At 40.3% G+C, this 17918-nt stretch overlaps 1 protein-coding gene across 1 annotated transcript; it reads right to left on the bottom strand.

Moving 5' to 3' along the window:
• Nucleotides 1-211: 211 nt before the first annotated feature.
• On the bottom strand, nucleotides 212-17667 carry ppm1j (protein phosphatase, Mg2+/Mn2+ dependent, 1J). The gene is made up of 10 exons (XM_006782807.3): nucleotides 17113-17667; nucleotides 11127-11241; nucleotides 9261-9590; nucleotides 7181-7293; nucleotides 6970-7054; nucleotides 5601-5719; nucleotides 5149-5212; nucleotides 4746-4853; nucleotides 3719-3870; nucleotides 212-1627 (listed from the first exon to the last, which is right to left on the bottom strand). The coding sequence occupies exons 1-10, from the start codon at nucleotides 17367-17369 to the stop codon at nucleotides 1480-1482; spliced, it is 1491 nt and encodes a 496-aa protein (XP_006782870.1). The 5' UTR covers nucleotides 17370-17667; the 3' UTR covers nucleotides 212-1479.
• Nucleotides 17668-17918: the final 251 nt, after the last annotated feature.

The following is a 17918-nucleotide window of genomic DNA, read 5'->3' as shown; positions in this document are numbered from 1 at the left end:
AGTTCAAACATATTTTTTAAAAGTTTGTTGTATTCAAAAGTTCAGCTTGTATTAAAAGGAGTAAAAGATTTATTGAGAAACCTAAGTCTCATCTAACTAGAACAGTAACTGCTCCCTGAACTATTGTGACTCATCAGTTTGCTGCGACAAAGGTTCATTTCCTTTGAATATATAAGGAGATTGGGAGTTAGTGACACAAGCACACTCAAAATAAATGGGAAAAATCTGATTTATTTCTTAACTGGAACACATTATCCCTCCACTACACATTTAGGTAGCTCATAGTCTGGGACACACTATCTGAACAAAGAGTTATGGATAGAAACATAAAAATAAAACATCTGATACTGCTTACAACCAAAGTTATCTTTAAAAATATATGCATAATCTAAAGAACAACGTGACATAACCAAAATGGTATAAAAGAGGTATGTAGTACATTTAAGGGCATACAATATATATATTTTTTTGCCTCTTCTACAAGGGTCAAATTTAGTGCATTTGAAGAAAAAAACTCTCGAGTCCCTTTCATGTTTCAATAAGGCATATATGTGAAGTTTATCACATCTTACTATACCGAGACAATTATGGAGAACAATTTACTTTCTCATTGAAATATTAAACAAAGAAAAATGTTTAATTATAGTTAAATTATACAAATGATTCTTGTTTTTTCAACAAAAAAGCTTCATATTTCTTCACTGCAATGACAAAAAGAAAGAAGTCATATAGGAGCACATTCATTTAAAAGATATCACGAACTCAACAGGCTACCACAGAGCATGTGCAACAGTCTTCAAGTGCCTCAGGTGTTGTCATTCATTTGTTACTGAGAAAGAAATCCTTCAACCAAGATTCAGTTGATTCTGCATGTTAACTAATTCTCTTTTTCCTTCTTTAATGCAACAACAAGAACCTGATGATTGTTTTTGCTGTTTATTCTGTATCTGATTTGCCATCCTTGTGCCTTGGGAGCATCTCTTTGGTTTCCTCACATTCTCTATTGCAATCCCCTTTACGTTGTATGATTGATTCTTTTTTTAAATTTAAATTTTTAAAAAGGTATTCACTATTAGGGCACAACATTAAAATGAACAATCCATTTAAGGTCGGAGTAACTGCTTAGTCTCAAACATAAACAAGAAAGAAAAGTACAACAAGGGTTTAATTCTCACTGGCAACTGTCACAAACAGCAGGTTTGGGAGAAAATACTTGAATGTCACTGAACATGTTTAGTTGCATGACTGAGGACCAACCAAAGCAGATGGGAGACAGTTCCTGGTTCAAGATGAAGTGAAGGGACTGGGTCTCATATGGTAGGTTGATGAAGGTGCTGGTCAGACCCGAGTCTTCCCTATGACAAAGATGTTTTCTTCTCCCACTGCACCGCTGGTCCGGGGTTTAGGAAGCTGAAAGAGGGAGGACCATGGGAAGGGCCCTAAAGAGTCAGCTCTGTCATAGCGGTGGCTACAACCTCGTCATGTCTCTGACTCATGCCCTGCCAGTGGGATGACAAACACAGTGATGTCATCACCAGAGCCCAGTCTATCGTTGGGTAGCCGCCAGCCACGCTCCTTCAGCACCCCCCTTGACCTCATAAGCAGGTCCTGCGCTGCCAGTGTATATCTGCACAACAAACACCGAGCAGAGGCATAAACCACAGTTACAGCATATTCAATATGGACAGCAGGGAAAAGACTGTGAAAAGGCATTATTAATTTAGTGTGAATGAATCTTGTATTTAAGTGCAGTAAGGGTACCGGTTCAGGAATGTTAAATAATAAGTGGTTTTAATGAAAACATGACCAAAGTTCAGAGGAAAAATATCTCTGTGGTGGACTATATCAGCTTAACGGTTCTCAGTCTTAACAAATTCCCCCAAATACACATAACTCTGTATTAATACACTGACAATACAGTGAAATATACCTGTAAGCCTACCAAATGGGTGACAAATTACAGGAAAAAACACAAACCAAGAAAGTACCAATTGGCTGAACGTGGGTATCACGTGATATCACTCTTGTTGAGCAATCTCTGACTACTGGCAAATTTAATTAGCAAATTTGATGATATACCCTATACTGATCTCACTGATGTTTATCTGCTGTGCCACAGCAGTTTTCTTCTGCCTGACTAATCAAACATAGTTCATGAAGAACTAAAAGACTTTAAAAGACTGAAGTTAAAGAATTCTTTGACAGAAAGGGAGAATTAATGATGAAAGAAAATAAACAAAGTGAACGTCACCATCTTACTGGCTCAGAATTTCACATGTGGTGGATCCCTAATCTGTTTTATTTTGAAATTATTATTTTTAATATATTCATTGATTTCCATTCCATTTCTTTTTTACAAAAAACAAATAAAAATCCCCTCTCTCCCTTGTGGGCGGTCTGTCTTTCAAGCTTGGTTCAACTACCAGAGGCCTGGGAGCTTGAGGGTCCTGCGCAATATCTTTGCTGTTCCTAGGACTGCTCTCTTCTGGACAGAGATTTCGGATGTTGTTCCTGGGATATCGGCCACTTCCTCTATCTGCCGGTGGTACATACCGTGCAGGGGCATGTCCTTCCATGATGGCCCCTCCTCTTGCTCCTCTTCTTTGGGTTTCTGCTGCCTGAGGTATTCACTGAGAACCCGATCAGTTGTTGCCATCTTCCAGATGTACTTGTAGTGCAGTATCACCTTCCAATAGCGTAATCCCCTCAGTTCTGACTACCTTCCCTCTTTTTGTTACCATCCGGCAACACTTCTCCAGTCCAAATGACATTTTGAAGTCATAGCTGTATATCCTCATGGTGTGAATCAGTGAATTAATGCTGATGTAATATATACAAATCATTCCCTATTATTCTCTCTAACTACTGCAACACCTGTTGCTAATCTGTTAATCACTCTCCTCAGTACATATACCTCTCTGGTTCCCTTTATCAACTCTCAGATTTTGTCATAAAACGCATTTTTTTCATTTGAATGTTTGCATTTCTTATTTTGTTTCCTCGCTTTTATAAATATTGTTTCTAATTAATGATATTCGGTTTTGCTTCTGTACTTTTTTCCCTCGTTTTTGCCTCTTGGTAGGCTTTTTTGCCTATCTGAAATCTTTGTGTTATGTGACAACTAATATTGGTTACACATGAATTTTATTGGATTTTACTATGCCTCCTGTCAAAATGATTCATACTCTATGTCTTTCACAGTCACCAGACATCAGTGAAACATTTTGGATTTTACTACCACCATCTTCAAGGTGCCAAATAAGGAAACATCTTCTGGATAAAATGGTGCGATCAAGGTACTCAAACTCAACACGTTTTCATATTTGTTGAATTTGTTATCCATCTGTATACTGTGATGTCTGTTAACATTTTTAATCATGTATCTGGCCACTAGTTTAACATCTCAGGAGAAGAATGGAAGTAATGGGCTAAATTAGAATTGTTAAAAACTTATTGATAAACACTTAAAACTATCTGATGTATGCTTATAGATCCAACCCATAACTACATTAGAATTACCATAAAGAATTTACCATAGGGTTATATTCAGGTTACATAATAGATTAAATATTCTGCAAGTGTTTTGCATTTGTTTGCCGCCACCTAGTGGACAAACGCTGTACAGCACACCATCTGAACATGATCACATGACACATGACCCAGAGCACACACCCAGAATAAAAGCCTAATAAAAAGGATTATTTGGGAGACTGCATACCTCATGGGATCAGAGGGGTCACAGCAGGATAAGTAGGCTGTAATAGCATCTGCCACTTCCTTGTCCGTAGTTACATCCCAAAGTCCATCTGTGCCCATGACCAAGACATCATCTGGGCCGTGTTTATGTTCATCCAGGTTATAAACCTTCACCTATCATTGAGATAAACCAAATTAACGGATTTATATGCTCATTTATCATGCTGTCAGTACTTCTTCTAAATTGCAAAAAGAAGAAAGGCAACCATTCCCGTGCATGTCAACTGCAAGCAAGATTAGTGAATGCACTGTATGCTGGCATGCAAGGGTCATAACCTCCATTTGCTGTAGTAAAGCTGCTCATTTTCTGTCACATTTCTGATGTTAAGCTAAGTCACACTGTTCGAGTGACTTACAGGAAGGCTGGCCTTTTTAGATAAGCTTAGACATATTGGGATAAGATTCTAGTATGTCTAAGCTAGTGGCTGTCAATGTAACTTTGAGTGGCGGGCCTAAAACGGAAGTAAGGAAGTGGTTGCAGAGACTGGTTAAGCCGTCTTCTCTCTAATGCATCGGTATGTTTATTGACTCGAATGACTGTACCATTACAAAGCAAGTCTAAATAGGAATTTTGCGGCAAGCTTTTTCAAAAAGTAGCAAAAAACCCTGAGAGTTTAAACAATAAGGGCATTATCATGGGTAACAGATGGAGCATTTGATACAACTGTCAGGATAAATCCAAAGACAATAATAACAAATCGGTACATAAATACTGAATAAATCATAACATGGTAATATCTGGTTCTCTGTGCTAGATTGGAATATTTGACCCATTTATTTACCCATACCTGAACTTATAAAAAGCCTACAAATTCACTTTTAGAATATTGCTCAGAGACAATTCCCAGATCTTATCCATATTTGGGACTTCCAACCTTTCACTGACAGACCAGTAAGCGAAGCCCAATGCCCAACAACTATTTGAATGTATCTTAACGTTCCTAAATGGCCAAAGCAGCAACAGGCTCAGGCTGACTCCTCCCACTCACCTCAGGGACGCACGAGAGGAAGGGCTTAATGTAAATGTTGGAGTTGTAAACTTTCAGGTCATGATCACCGAGCCCACGGGTCACTCCGATTGTTGCCATGACACGAGCCTGTGCACACATACACATTAGCAAGAACAAGCACGAAGACACACAATAATATAGGTTATTGCTCCGGGATGCGCTTCAGTTCTCAGACAATCCATTTATGGGGGATTATTAAGCGAAGACAATGTTCTTTCAGACAATAATGAAAATACTGAGCATGTCTCTCATTTTTTAGCCAGGCAGAGACCACATTTAGCTAACAACATTAAGATTGTGGAAATGCTTTAAAATGCAATTAGGTGTTATGATTAAATTTAATACATTAAATAAAATTCACAGACTTTTTCTCTCTTCTTACCTTTTTCCCTTCTCCATATATCAGGGGAAATTTCAAATCATCTTCAACAATTGTCTTATAAGCCCTACAGGAAACACAGTTAAAGCTGATCATTACCTGATCAAGTGATTGTTTGCTCAACACAAAATAAGCTCTCTTATTAAAAGCAAAATATCAAAATCAATCATTTTAGGGTTGAAAATGTGACTATGCTAGTATTACATCGTTTAAAACTAGATATTTTGGGTTTTTAATTATTTATTCTAAAAAAACAGCACTTACTTTTATTCGTATTTTCTTATTTGTCATAGACTAAACAACTAACATGAATAAAGTTCATGATTTTTTTATATTCTTCCTAATACTCCAGAGTAAAATCAGTCAAACTGTTCTTAACACTTACAGGATGCCTCAAGCAGATTAAAGAGATGAAAAAGTGATTAACTGTCCAAAATGTGATTAAAAAGGTTTACCAGCCAGTCATGCTGTGGTCTCTGTAGAGCATCTTTTTACCCAGCTCACTGTGTTGGATCCTACGAGGGAACTCAATGTGAGTGAACTCATTTCCCAGGAGCTCTGGCCTCAGGAAGCCCTGGAGGGGTTCACAGAATTAGAAAGGGATGAACTGAACTAGAGAATAAAAAGCTCAACCTAAGTCACGATTCTTGTCTTTCTTCTAAAACATGAAAGGCTATAGGACACTATGTGACAGAAGGCCTTGAGTGCAGTATGTTAAAATGAAAAGGATAAAACGCTCCATTTTAGCAGCAAACATCATCCACCCACTCTGTGACTCAGAATTACTAACAGATACTAAAACAGACAACCGGTTAATGCCAGTTTATTTCAGTGATAATGCACTTTACTGTCAGGAAAGGGTCATTTGTCTAGGAGCTGCACAAGATGCAGGATGGTTGAAAATGATAAAATGCAGTCCTGGTCAGAAGTTTGCATACACTCACCATGGGCATGAATGTCATTATAAACTTTAACTTTAACTGTTTAACTGTTCTTTTTCACAGGTAGAGTGATTGTACAGCATACATCTTTACTGACTTAAAAAAAAAATTGGATTTTGGATTGGTTGGATTTTTGTTTAGGATTTTCTCTAATGCACATAGGGTCAAAAGTATACTGAAATTTGCAATTGCTCACATGGATTTTATGGCCACAGGAGACAAAGACTGGGGTTTTTTTGGCTACAATGACAAGAGGTACGCTTGAAGGAATAAAGGTGAGGCTTTGAAACCAAAAACACTGTACCAGATGTCAACCATGGTGGTAGCATCATGCTCTGGGGCTTCTTTGCTGTCAGTGGTACTGGTATGCTGTACAAATTGGATGGGGAAAAAAGGAGGGCTATTTCCAAATCAACAGTTAGACACTTAAAACTTTGACACAGCTGGAAGTTCCAAGAGGACAAAGGGAAACATCAACATTAACAGGCTAACATTAACCTTTTGGAATGGCCTTTCCAAAATCTGAACGTCATCCCTATTGAAAATCTATGGACTATGCTTTAAACCTGGTTTTGTGCCAGCCAACCAACCAATTTAAATGAACTCTGTCAATTCTGCCTGAAAGAGCAGTTTAATATCCAGCCAGCTGATGACTACAAAAAAAAAATCTGACTGAGGTGCAACTTGCTGAGAGCCATTTAACTGGGAGTGTATCTGCATATTTGACCTGTATGTATATTTTTTGACCATGTGTGGATTGAAGAAGTTCAAAGGGTTCAATAACGGCCCAACATTACCACAGCATTCATGCCCATGATGAGTCTATGCAAACATCTGCCCACAACTGTTTATTAGCCACATAAAAAACAACAACATAGATTACCAGATACTGTAGCCGCTGTCTCTCAGACTCGGGTGTAAATTCATTTGTCATGGGAATAACTTCATTATTTCGTATGATTATGGCCCTGCAGAGAGAGGGAGGAGGACAGGAGTGAAAAGACAACTCAAGTGAGGTTACTTGACACTGTAGTGTCCTGTAGTGAACACAAGAGGGATCTTAAAGCTATGAAAACAAATCATATTTCCCTCACCTGCTATCTCCAGCATTGGCTACGTAGAGTTTCCCCATTAAATGTATGGCAGCTAAGGCACAACAGCCACCAGAAATGGCATACGACGATTTTTCCTTTTCAATTAGGTCATCCTGTAATAAAAACAAACAAAAAATAAAAGTCAAGACAAAAGGCTGCAAAATCTCTGCTGCTTAAAAGCTTGCTTTCCCTCTCATCATCCTGAATATCTCATTATTTTCTTCATGCATATTCATTTTCAAAACAAAACTGCAGCGCTAATGAAAAGAAACAAGGATGCTTTGAAGAATACATTACCTAGGCTGAGTGTTACTTTTTATAAGTATGATCTTAATCAGACAGTGATGTTGCATCAGAGAAGAATACCATTTCAAACGTACAAACTGAAACAGAAGTTTGAGCTGTCTATTTTTTTTAAAAATTTGGATATTTCCAGTGACCCAGAACCTTAAAATGTGTGTGTGTGTTTTAAAGCTTTCCTATTTGTGGCTGATGAGATAACGAAAGATGACTGCAGTTGTTGTGAAGTGGTTTAGCCATGACTGTTCTGGCAACTGTCAAAGCAATCCACAACAACAACAAAGGTCTATGCTATCTATCTTATTCCATCCATCCATCTTCATCCGCTTTATCCGGGGCTGGGTCGCGGGGGCAGCAGCCTAAGCAAAGAGGCCCAGACCTCCCTCTCCCCAGCCACCTCCTCCAGCTCATCCGGGGGAACACCAAGGCGTTCCCAGGCCAGCCGAGAGATATAATCTCTCCAGCGTGTCCTGGGTCTGTCCCGGGGCCTCCTCCCGGTGGGACATGCCTGGAACACCTCACCCAGGAGGCGCCCAGGGGGCATCCTTACCAGATGCCCAAACCACCTCAGCTGGCTCCTTTCGATGTGGAGCAGCAGCGGCTCTACTCTGAGCCCCTCCCGGATGGCCGAACTTCTCACCCTATCTCTAAGGGAGATGCCAGCCACCCTTCGGAGGAAGCTCATTTCCGCCGCTTGTATCCGCGATCTCGTCCTTTCGGTCACTACCCACAGCTCGTGGCCATAGGTGAGGGTAGGGACGTAGATCGACCGGTAAATTGAGAGCTTCGCTTTTACACTCAGCAGACCCCAATGAAAAAAACACCGAGGGAACAGTTTACCCTGCCCGGGATAGGGTTACCGGGGCCCCGCCCTGGAGCCAGGCCCGGGGAGGGTGCCCGAGGGCGAGCGTCTGGTGGCCGGGCCTTAGTCCATGGGGCCCGGCCGGGCACAGCCCGAAGAGGAGACATGGGCCCATCCTCCCGCAGGCCCACCACCCGCAGGAGGCGCCATAGGGGTCGGGTGCATTGTGTGCCGGGTGGCGGCCAGGAGCGGAGGCCCTGGCGGACTGACCCCCGGCTGCCAAGACTGGCAATAGGGACTATCTTATTCCTTCAACATTAATTTGCCTGGCTGCCTGCAGAGAGTGCAGCTATGCACGCAGACTGTAGGTAGCCAGGTTGTTGTGAGAGGGGGATGGAAATTATACATGGTGTATGGACTGTGTACACTGACTCCAATCTGGCAACCTGGGTACCAAAATGCAAACACCTAAAACTTATGGATTTATGTATTGATAAGTATTCACAATAAAGGTGAGGGTCTTAAAGATTGCAGAAGTTTTATGAGGACAGCTGGGCTTTGATATACCTACCAACACTCCTGTCTTACCCCTGTTTCTCTCATTTTCAAGTCATTCAAATGTTAAAAGAAATTCCATCCCATATATATTCATAAACATCAAAGTGGTGCTGTGGAAAAGCTAATAGCTAAAGCTAAAAGATATTCTAGTTTATAAAGCTTCATATTTGGACAAGATGAACAAAGCGCTGATGAGGACATCTGACATAATTCAGATTGGACACAACACACATACACTGCCATACCTAGAGTAATGTTAGCATGGCCAAAAACCCAAAACAAAACATGAGAACAAAGTGATTTGCTCTCTGTGCATGATCTGCATGCCACTTCTGGTTATTAAAGATAAAATCTTCAGTTATGTTGGTGTTCAAACACACAGATGGGCAAAAATGCTTGTTTTCCCCATTGTCTACTCACCATCTGTTTGAAGGCAGTCTCTATGACTCCCATCACCAGGCTTTCCAAACTGACAACTTTCTCCATGTAAAAGCGCACTGAAGCGTCGCTGACTGCATCTGGGTCCTCTGGTTCTTGTGCACCCCCTTTCTTTGCCTCCGCCTGATATGGGCTGCCATTCTTGGCCAGGCAGATAGGAGGAGCACTGCTGGGGTTCTCCAGGAGGTGGCAGATCTCCCCCAAGCGGTCTCTGATTAGGTGGTGAAGAAGCTTGGAGGCCATGATGGCTGCGCCAGAACCTGCATGTCCATCAAATATCCCCCAGAAGTGGAGAGGAATTCCTGTACCATCCTAAAAGAGGAAACAGTCACAGACAGACATAGTGTATTAAATAAGAGGAGAATTCATCTGCTTCCTTGGTTAAAAAAAAGCTCTTATGAGATTACAACTTTGAACAGAAAGCACAGCTTATTGAGTTTTCACAGATTATGGCAATTTTTTTAAAACTATAAGCAAAATATTTCTTCAAGATCTGTTATTACATTCCCAAATCAATCTTTCTAAACAACAGCCACATCATGAATCCAGTTTTTATTCGTCGAACCACTAAAGTTTACAATAATAGTGCAATAGTACTGTATATAACTGAAGTAATATTAATTTAAAATAGTCTTATAGATTATACATTTATACCTTTTGAAAAGGAATGTAGGTAAAACGTCTTCCAATCAGGTCTTTTGCTGTTTATAACACAGTGAGCAATGCAAAAGCACTGCCACCTTTGTTTTGGCAGGAATGTTAATAGACCCAGTTGGTCTGCCTGACTAACCAACATATAAACAGGCCCAAGACATCTGCCTACCCCTCTGATGCGAGACTCGAGTGGGGGAAGGGTGCAACAAGGGATGATGTAATTCATTTACACCAAATGGAGGACACAAATGTACTTTGTGTGCCTGCAGGTCTTACAGGAGTTGCGAGGCCCAAGGAGAGACAATGACTATAAGACTTTTCTTTCAAATATTCTGAAATAAATGCCCTTTTTTGACCACCTGGAGTCAGTGGGAACAAGCTGTACACACGATGACTTACATTGACTTACCTTTTTAAGTCAATCGTGTAAACTTCTTACGTTTTAGTCTTATTTGAGCTCTGTTGCTCTGTCGCAGTATCAATTTGTAGATTTGTGCAGGGCAAGTAATGTGCAGTGAGCCTTTTTTTTTTTTAACAGATTACGCAGTGATGTGGTTGAAAATAACGCTGATAACAGCAGCGTGAGTCAGCAAAAACAGTTACAGTTTGAGAAAAAAAAAAAGCTGTAAGTTGTTAAAACGCTCAGTAGAGCTGAGGGTGAGACTGTCTCATGACTTTGCACCATTTCACACAGAAAGTGTAGTCATGCGGTCCTTTGTTAAATTGAAATCATCTAACTACAGTGACTTTCAGAAAATCGAGTCAGTCAATCAAAACATCTGTTAATTCGGGTCAAATTAAAGTCACGAAATCTGAGTTGAAAGTTTTGTCTGAGGTGTTAATGTTGAATCCTGCTAAATCCTGTTGGCTTTTTCTGTGCTGTAGCAATTTGCTTCTTTAAATGTATTCACATGTCTAGATGGAAACTACACTCGGTGAAAAGCTGTGAAAACAGCACTGCTGGATATGAAGTAAATACAATGCATGCTCAGATGGGGTGCAGCAGTTTATGTTCTGTAAGGGAACATTATGCTTCAGGCTACATAACAAGGCATGCAAACATCTTTCAATGACATTCCCTTCAGACATGTTCAGGACTTTATATATACTGATGTCAGATTTGTTCACTTTTTTCCATTTCTTCATACATTTCATTCCTCATTCCTTGATTCTAGAAATCTGTCCTTCACTCACCCCGTTTTGATCTAGCAAAGTAGAGTTGCGGTGTTTGCCACTCGGCTTCTTCACAAACACTTTCTCACATGAGGCCTGGTCCTCGTTCAACATGCTCTTCCCTGCATTGATCACCCTGATTGAAAAAGACACAAGGAGGAAAGGTGAGCCCGGAGTCGGATGATTTATAGTGTTTGCGCTCATTCCTCTAACCGCATAAAAAACACAATAGAGAGAGTGCAACAGTGGGGTGAAAAGTGGGGCAGGATGCAGTCATGTCCCAGAGGGAACTTGCAGAAGGGATTAAGTGTTTTTATGATGAGCTGATGCCTGTGGAGGATAATGGCTTTAGAGTAATGCACTGATTCATACTGTAGAAGCATCATCTATCACAGGCTGTGCTTCGGCAGTGTCAGCTGAAACTACCGATGCACAACAGCATTAACATCATTTTTTAAAATACCAATACAAATATGTTTTTTTGCATGATATACAGTTTTGTTTTCAGAGAACCATTAATTCAAATTTCCCATTCAATCTGAAAATGAGCTGGCAGATTCCTAAAATTTGCATGCATTGTAATATAATCCATCACTTTACACACATTGCACATTAGAGCAATGTACCGTTACACAGTACAGACTTTTTAAATAATTCTTAATCCTCTGTCGATTGATTTTTTGGGCCAGTGGAAGACACGTGAAACACGATACTGACACAGTATCATCTTACTGTCACAAAACAGGAACTATGTAAACAAAGGCTCACCTAAGTAAAGCAGACACAACTAATGTGTACATTTGGAGTTGTCTTTCTGGTCTTGCAAATACTCTCTTCATATCTTTATTTCCTAGAGATCCTGAGGGAAATATCCAACACTTTAGCGATTAATTACTCCTCTAGCACATAGTTAACTCTGTCATTTGAATTTTCAGCAATGAGAACCAACCAAAAGAGTAATGCCCTAAAATGAAACCGTGAGCTGAATGTTCCACAAAACGGGAAGTTGGCAGATGAGGTAAGGCAGTCGTAAATGGTTAAGATTGCGTCTTTCTGGTCTTGTAGTGTAAGCTTAAAGTGCTTCACACTTCTTCATGGCCTGTGTTGGTGCTAAGCAACTTACCCAAGAATACTTAAGTCAGCTGACTTTAATAGTCACAGATAAAACCACTGATCTCTGCTGAATGGACAACCAATCTAGTGGACAACTCTGTGACATTATACGTTTAAATTTTATCTACTTCTATTTCAAACTGCAAAAATAATGACTAGATATTTCATAACATAAATAATAGATCTTAAAAATGTAGCTAAAGGCTTCCTAGAAAAAAAAAACTACAGCCAAACTAAACTCATACTCAAGTGTGAATGATTTGTAGCAACGACACGCAAAGCTCCACTGGCAAGGTCCATTAAACTGTAACGTGAACCTAGCTGGGAAAGGCTGAAGCCTATCTAGACCTCATGCTGGCACATTATGTAACGTTTTTACTTTTAAATATAGATAAATGCCACATTAGCCGGATAATGTGTCATTAATGCCCACTGCACAATTCCAGTAATTCAAGTATTGTCATTAAAATTCCCTCAGAAACTTCTGCATAGAAGGAATTAGCAATTTCTCAGATAATGCTGGGATCATGAGAGGCAAAAGTAAAGTAAACAAAGACAGTAAATAAAAAAAGAGAGGCTGACAGTGACGAGGAAAGAGGACAAACTAAATAGTCAAACAACAAAACGGGGAGAGAGATTGTCTCTCTTTTACATCAGAGTCTTACTCTGATGTAAAAATGACATCAGAGTAAGACTTCTGACCTTTCATATTTCATATAATTCAGCTGATTACAATCTTTTCAGAAGATGGATGCTGTATAGTCTGGAGCTTTGATTTCAGAGAGCTACAAAAATGAGGCTCAAAATGTAACGGCTGCCCAAATCTGGATTATAAAAAGCCCCTTCACGTTCTAATCAGTTGAAAGCAGCGGTCAGACACCAGTGTCCTGCACTGCGTTCCCTGCATTAGGACTAATGACAGAGAAGAATTTAAAATCACTTGATTGTAGTCCAAACTTTCTGCCAAAGCCAACACAATGTTCAAAGATCACATATATCAGATGGGAAAATTGCACTGATGACTCAACTTTACACAAACATTTCCAGATATTTCAAAGGACTGGACAAAGAAAGTCCTGGGAAGTAGCCAACTGCTATGCTGGTGGCACAACAGGTAGCATGCCTGACTCCGAAGGTTGCTTGTTCAAATCATGCCCGAGTCAAGCTCTCTGCAGGTACTATTTGCAAAATCCATGGAATTCTCACGTTGGTGGGTTCCTGCCAAGTCTCAGCTACTTGAATTAATTGACACCCTTTGGTGCATGTCATCCTTTTCTCTCTCAAGGGTTGAAAATAAGGTCTCTTCTTATCTTATCTTTTCAAAACTTAATGGATGCATTGTGTATGTTTTTAGAAAAAAAGGCTAAATGTAAACATAAGCTTTGTACTTGAGAAAATCCCACAGTGCACCTTAAAGTGTTGGTTCCATAAGATTTTGGAGGCCTGCAGCATGCTTGGCTTAAACGTGTCAGTGTTTACTTTTCCCATGTGACAAACTCCTACACCCACAATAAAGAATCAGCAATAATTCTGTTTTGAAAGCAGTCACATGAGCCCCATAAGCTATTATTGAATATGCTGGTTGCTGGCGTGGGAGGTTGCCATTCTAAGACACGGCCTTGCTGTAATGTGACTTAACTCTTTCACTTATTTGTCTTTCGGTCATATGCTTTCACAACCTGTGACTGAAAACCATGGCTGTCGTGTTTGGTAAAACAGTGCTTCTCTGTTTGAACCGTCTTATTCTATTATGCAAGGAAAGTTCAAGAAGAGGAAGCTATGAGTTCCAGTGAATTCTCTATTTCGGGTTACTTGACAAAAATGTCTCTGTGTGAACATCATCTGAAACAAATTGCAAATTCCCCAAGTAAAACATTAAACTCTATGCAAAGTACTGTGAATTCACTTCATAGTCTCTTGCTGAGGACAGGCAGCTTTAGAGATACAGAAACAGTTTTGTGGTTCAGTCAGCGGGAGATCAGTGATGCATATAATCTAGTGAATGGAAACACTTCTGAAACAAGCCTTTGATCCTTTAAAAGGACGTTTGCACGGTTCTCTGTCGTTCAACATTCTTTTTGCATAGCTAACATAGCAAGTAAAACTGGAAACTGTACGTCCGTTTTGTCATCCGGCCTGTTTTGGGTGTGCTATGTGCTCATGACACAGGCGACAGTGAGTTGTCTGACAGCACTTTTACAAATTAAATGTGAAAAAGATATACTCTCTGGTTGCTGCTGATTGAAGCTACCTCAAGTGGAAGTTGGCAGGCTGACAAACACTGCAGGCCTTGTTACATAAAATCTTCCGCAGTGTCAAAGTAAAGTCTTCATGAGGAAAATCAGACTAGTTATATTCTGATTCCTGTTCAGGGAGGGGAAGCTTCCCATCACGTTTGTAAGGCCCACAGTGCTAAGAAGAAATGAAAGCTGACAGTCAATGACTGACAAAAACAATTGCCCTGTAGAAAAAAAACTTTATGTGAGCTGTATACTACTAAAGATATTATAATTAAAACATACGGCAACTTGTGAACTGTGCCCCACCATTAGTTCAGGATCTGTGCTCAAAATAGAGTCACTAAAAGAATGTGAGCCAAAAAGTACAATCGCTTGAACAATAGGTTTAGAAATACACAACAACATGGGTGTAACTCTATTCATCTGAGGTTTATTTACTCCACTAAGGTCGATTTTTTGTTTGTCTATGAAAGATCTGACAACAGCCCAAAACACGAATATGCTCCATTTCTAATGAAATGAAATGGAGAAAAGGAAGAAGTTAGAAACAGCTTTATATTTCAGCTTGTAACAGTTTTATGTACAATGGCCCACACTTTACACACACTGACAGTAAACTGAACATCATTCATGTAGTCTATCTTGTATTATATACAACTCAGGAGCATAAAAGACCTTAAATAATTCATCCTTCTTTACTGTTTTGCTCTTCTAACATCGGCTTTTCATGAATTATTAATCATACTACATGGAATAAATATGTCACATACAATTTTTTTTTCAAATGTGAGTCCTTGCTTCCTCAAACTCTCTTACATGATACCAGTGGCAGGACCTGGTAGAGCGCCTCCATATTAAACTAAACAGTATTAAATACCCATTTGATTAAAGCACTTTGAGTGTCTTACTGTAAGTGCACTCACTTCTTTATGCTGACACAATGTTGTACACCAACACCATAGCAGCAATTAGACTCATTATCTCAAGCATCCTACACTGTGCACAGATTTTAGGTTCAGAATTCCTATCCTGTTTTACCACATGAGTCCATCCAATTTGCGAGAAAGCAGTATTCCACATCTTCTGGGTGCAACGCTATAACAGGAACAAACCACGGGAAAACCTTCTAACAATGACCATGAATCCTTATTATCACCAGCATGCCCAAGACACACTAATTAGGTGTTATCAAAATGGAGAAGATGCAACACAGCGTCCATCTGTATTATTAAGGCCGCCATTGTTCCTACTCTATACAGGGGAGTAAAGATCACTGGACACAATGGACCAAGGCCTAAACAAACGATCATTCGAAAGGCTCTTATCATTGCCGTGTGGGTGAATAAACAACTGCTTAATGAATGAAAGTGATCTCAAATAAAAACAGCCATACAGTCGGATAAATTTAGAATCTGACAGCAGTTGTAATTTGGCATCAGTGTATCATGGTTGAGCGTGGACAAGGTTTGTAGCTCTGTTGTTAATTGCTTCCATTTTAGAGTTGCTTGCTTTGGACTGACGTTGAGTTTTCTCTGGTCTCAGTGTGCTGATGTGACACGATGGTTCAGATTGTTTGGGGTTTTAACCTCCGTATGAAATGAGCACTGACAGCTGATGTGTGATCAGATCAGCCGATTACGTTGTGTTGTAAGCAGCACCGCTAATGCTGTGATTACAACTTAAGTGACTCATGTTAAAGTAATCTGCTGAAGAATTCAGATGAATTACAGAGATGATGCAACTTTCCACAGAACATAATCAATACTTGCCTTAAGTCCTCATATCTGACCGCACTTATTCATTCTTCTGAAACTTTTGGTGTTGAAATTTCACATCTGAGACTTTCCACATGAGTCAGTTATATATTTTTTGTTTTCACAATGGGTCAAGGAGGACAGGCATGGATAATATAGCCCACATAGTGTTAGACTGTATTTATTCAGTTCTTCACAACCACCCACTTCTGGAGGAGGGGAGCATCTGAAAGTGTTTTTCCTCAGCAAGAATCATCTGAAGAACACATTTTGTTTAGTGGTATAAATAAAATGAGGCTGGAAATCTCCTATATGTGAGAGGACTGCAGGTGTGTAAAGAATATGAAAGCATCATAGTAAAGACAAGGACAGGGGTTGTGCAGTCGGACTGACAAATGTGAAGAGCCTCTGCCTCATTTAGCCACAAAGATAAGTAAACCCACATGGCATTTTGCTACCTAGTTATCTGTTAATCGGAACACTGCAACTGCAAACCCCACTGGTTCTGTTAGGAACATGTAGATACACATTTCCTGCTTTCACTTCTGTATGGCCCCAGTAAATCAAAACTGAGGTGGAGCCTGTATTCAAACATGACAGTCTCTTAGGATAGGAAAGCCTTATATCTAATTACAGCACTGACACCCTGGTCCAAATTTACATTGTTTATCAGCAGCTCACGGGAGGAACAGTGAATGGAAACCGTTCAATAGCAAAAGGCCACATTGGCCATCATTTGGCTGCTGCAGTGCACTCGAAACTGCAGCAGCAATAAAAATAAATAAATAAAAATCACTTATCAGGCCTGGCACTCATCGGGACCCTTGCAAAATTTTTACTGATACAATTCAATGATTTTCGGATCAACTAATATGTCACTGAAATCACTGATCCACTCACTCTGCGTATCCCGTTTGCCAGGGAAGCCTGCTGCCTCTCTTTAACGTGAGCACCGGCCGCGATGCGTGCTCGGTGGAGTACTGCAGGAGCTCCGGGGTGAGGTCCAAGAAATCCGGCCGGCCGTAGGGGAAACGAGGCGGCAGGCTGTCCGTACCGCAGGTCTGTCCACCAGAGTGATGGTTATGGTGGTGGTGTCCGTGCGGCATCATCCCTCCGACCAGGTTGGACATGGCGTTTTTAACTTTGCTGATCATCATCGGCACCGACAGTGGAGTAAAAGATCCGGACGTAAAATTAAACGCGATGCGATATTATGTTGTTAGAGACGGGAGAAAACAACAGCAATACATAGCGAGGGACGAGAATCATTTCAGGAAGCGATTTTTTTCCCTCCTTGGCCCCATGTGACAGTTTTCAGAAAGGCAGACGCGATGTTTTCCTCATTGAAACAGAATAAAGCCCTCACTGGCTGCGCACAAGCTGTAATCCAGCAGGAGACTATCACATCTCAGAAGGCAGGGCTTCACAGGGATGTGCAGCCAGCCAGAAAATGTCTTACACATACCCCCTTCTCAAAAACACCCCCCCCCCCCCCCCCCCCAAACATTTAACAGAAATCACATGAAAGTAACATAAATGTCAGTCAATGGCAAATGAGGAGATAGTAATATGATATATATGACGTCTCACGAAGCCCTGAACTATTGCAAAGGACTAAATGTAATCCGAACACGTTCAAGCCTTTTCTGATTAAATGAAAAATCTGGATATCATTTTTTTTAAAGGCAAGCTTTCATAAATTATGG

This window comes from Neolamprologus brichardi, chromosome 5 (genome assembly GCF_056152115.1).
Source record: "Neolamprologus brichardi isolate AB-2024 chromosome 5, ASM5615211v1, whole genome shotgun sequence".
NCBI classification, from domain to species: domain Eukaryota; kingdom Metazoa; phylum Chordata; class Actinopteri; order Cichliformes; family Cichlidae; genus Neolamprologus; species Neolamprologus brichardi.
The sequence above is the reverse complement of the archived record's forward strand: the minus strand, read 5'-3'. Positions and strand labels throughout refer to the sequence as shown.

Coding starts and splice junctions, on each gene's coding strand:
- ppm1j (XM_006782807.3), bottom strand. CDS start 17,369: ATGATGATCAGCAAAGTTAAAAACGCCATGTCCAACCTGGTCGGAGGG. Junction 11,242..17,112: donor TGGCAAACGGGATACGCAGA/GTGAGTGGATCA, acceptor TTTTTCAATCAG/GGTGATCAATGCAGGGAAGA. Junction 5,213..5,600: donor GACCACAGCATGACTGGCTG/GTAAACCTTTTT, acceptor TGTTTCCTGTAG/GGCTTATAAGACAATTGTTG.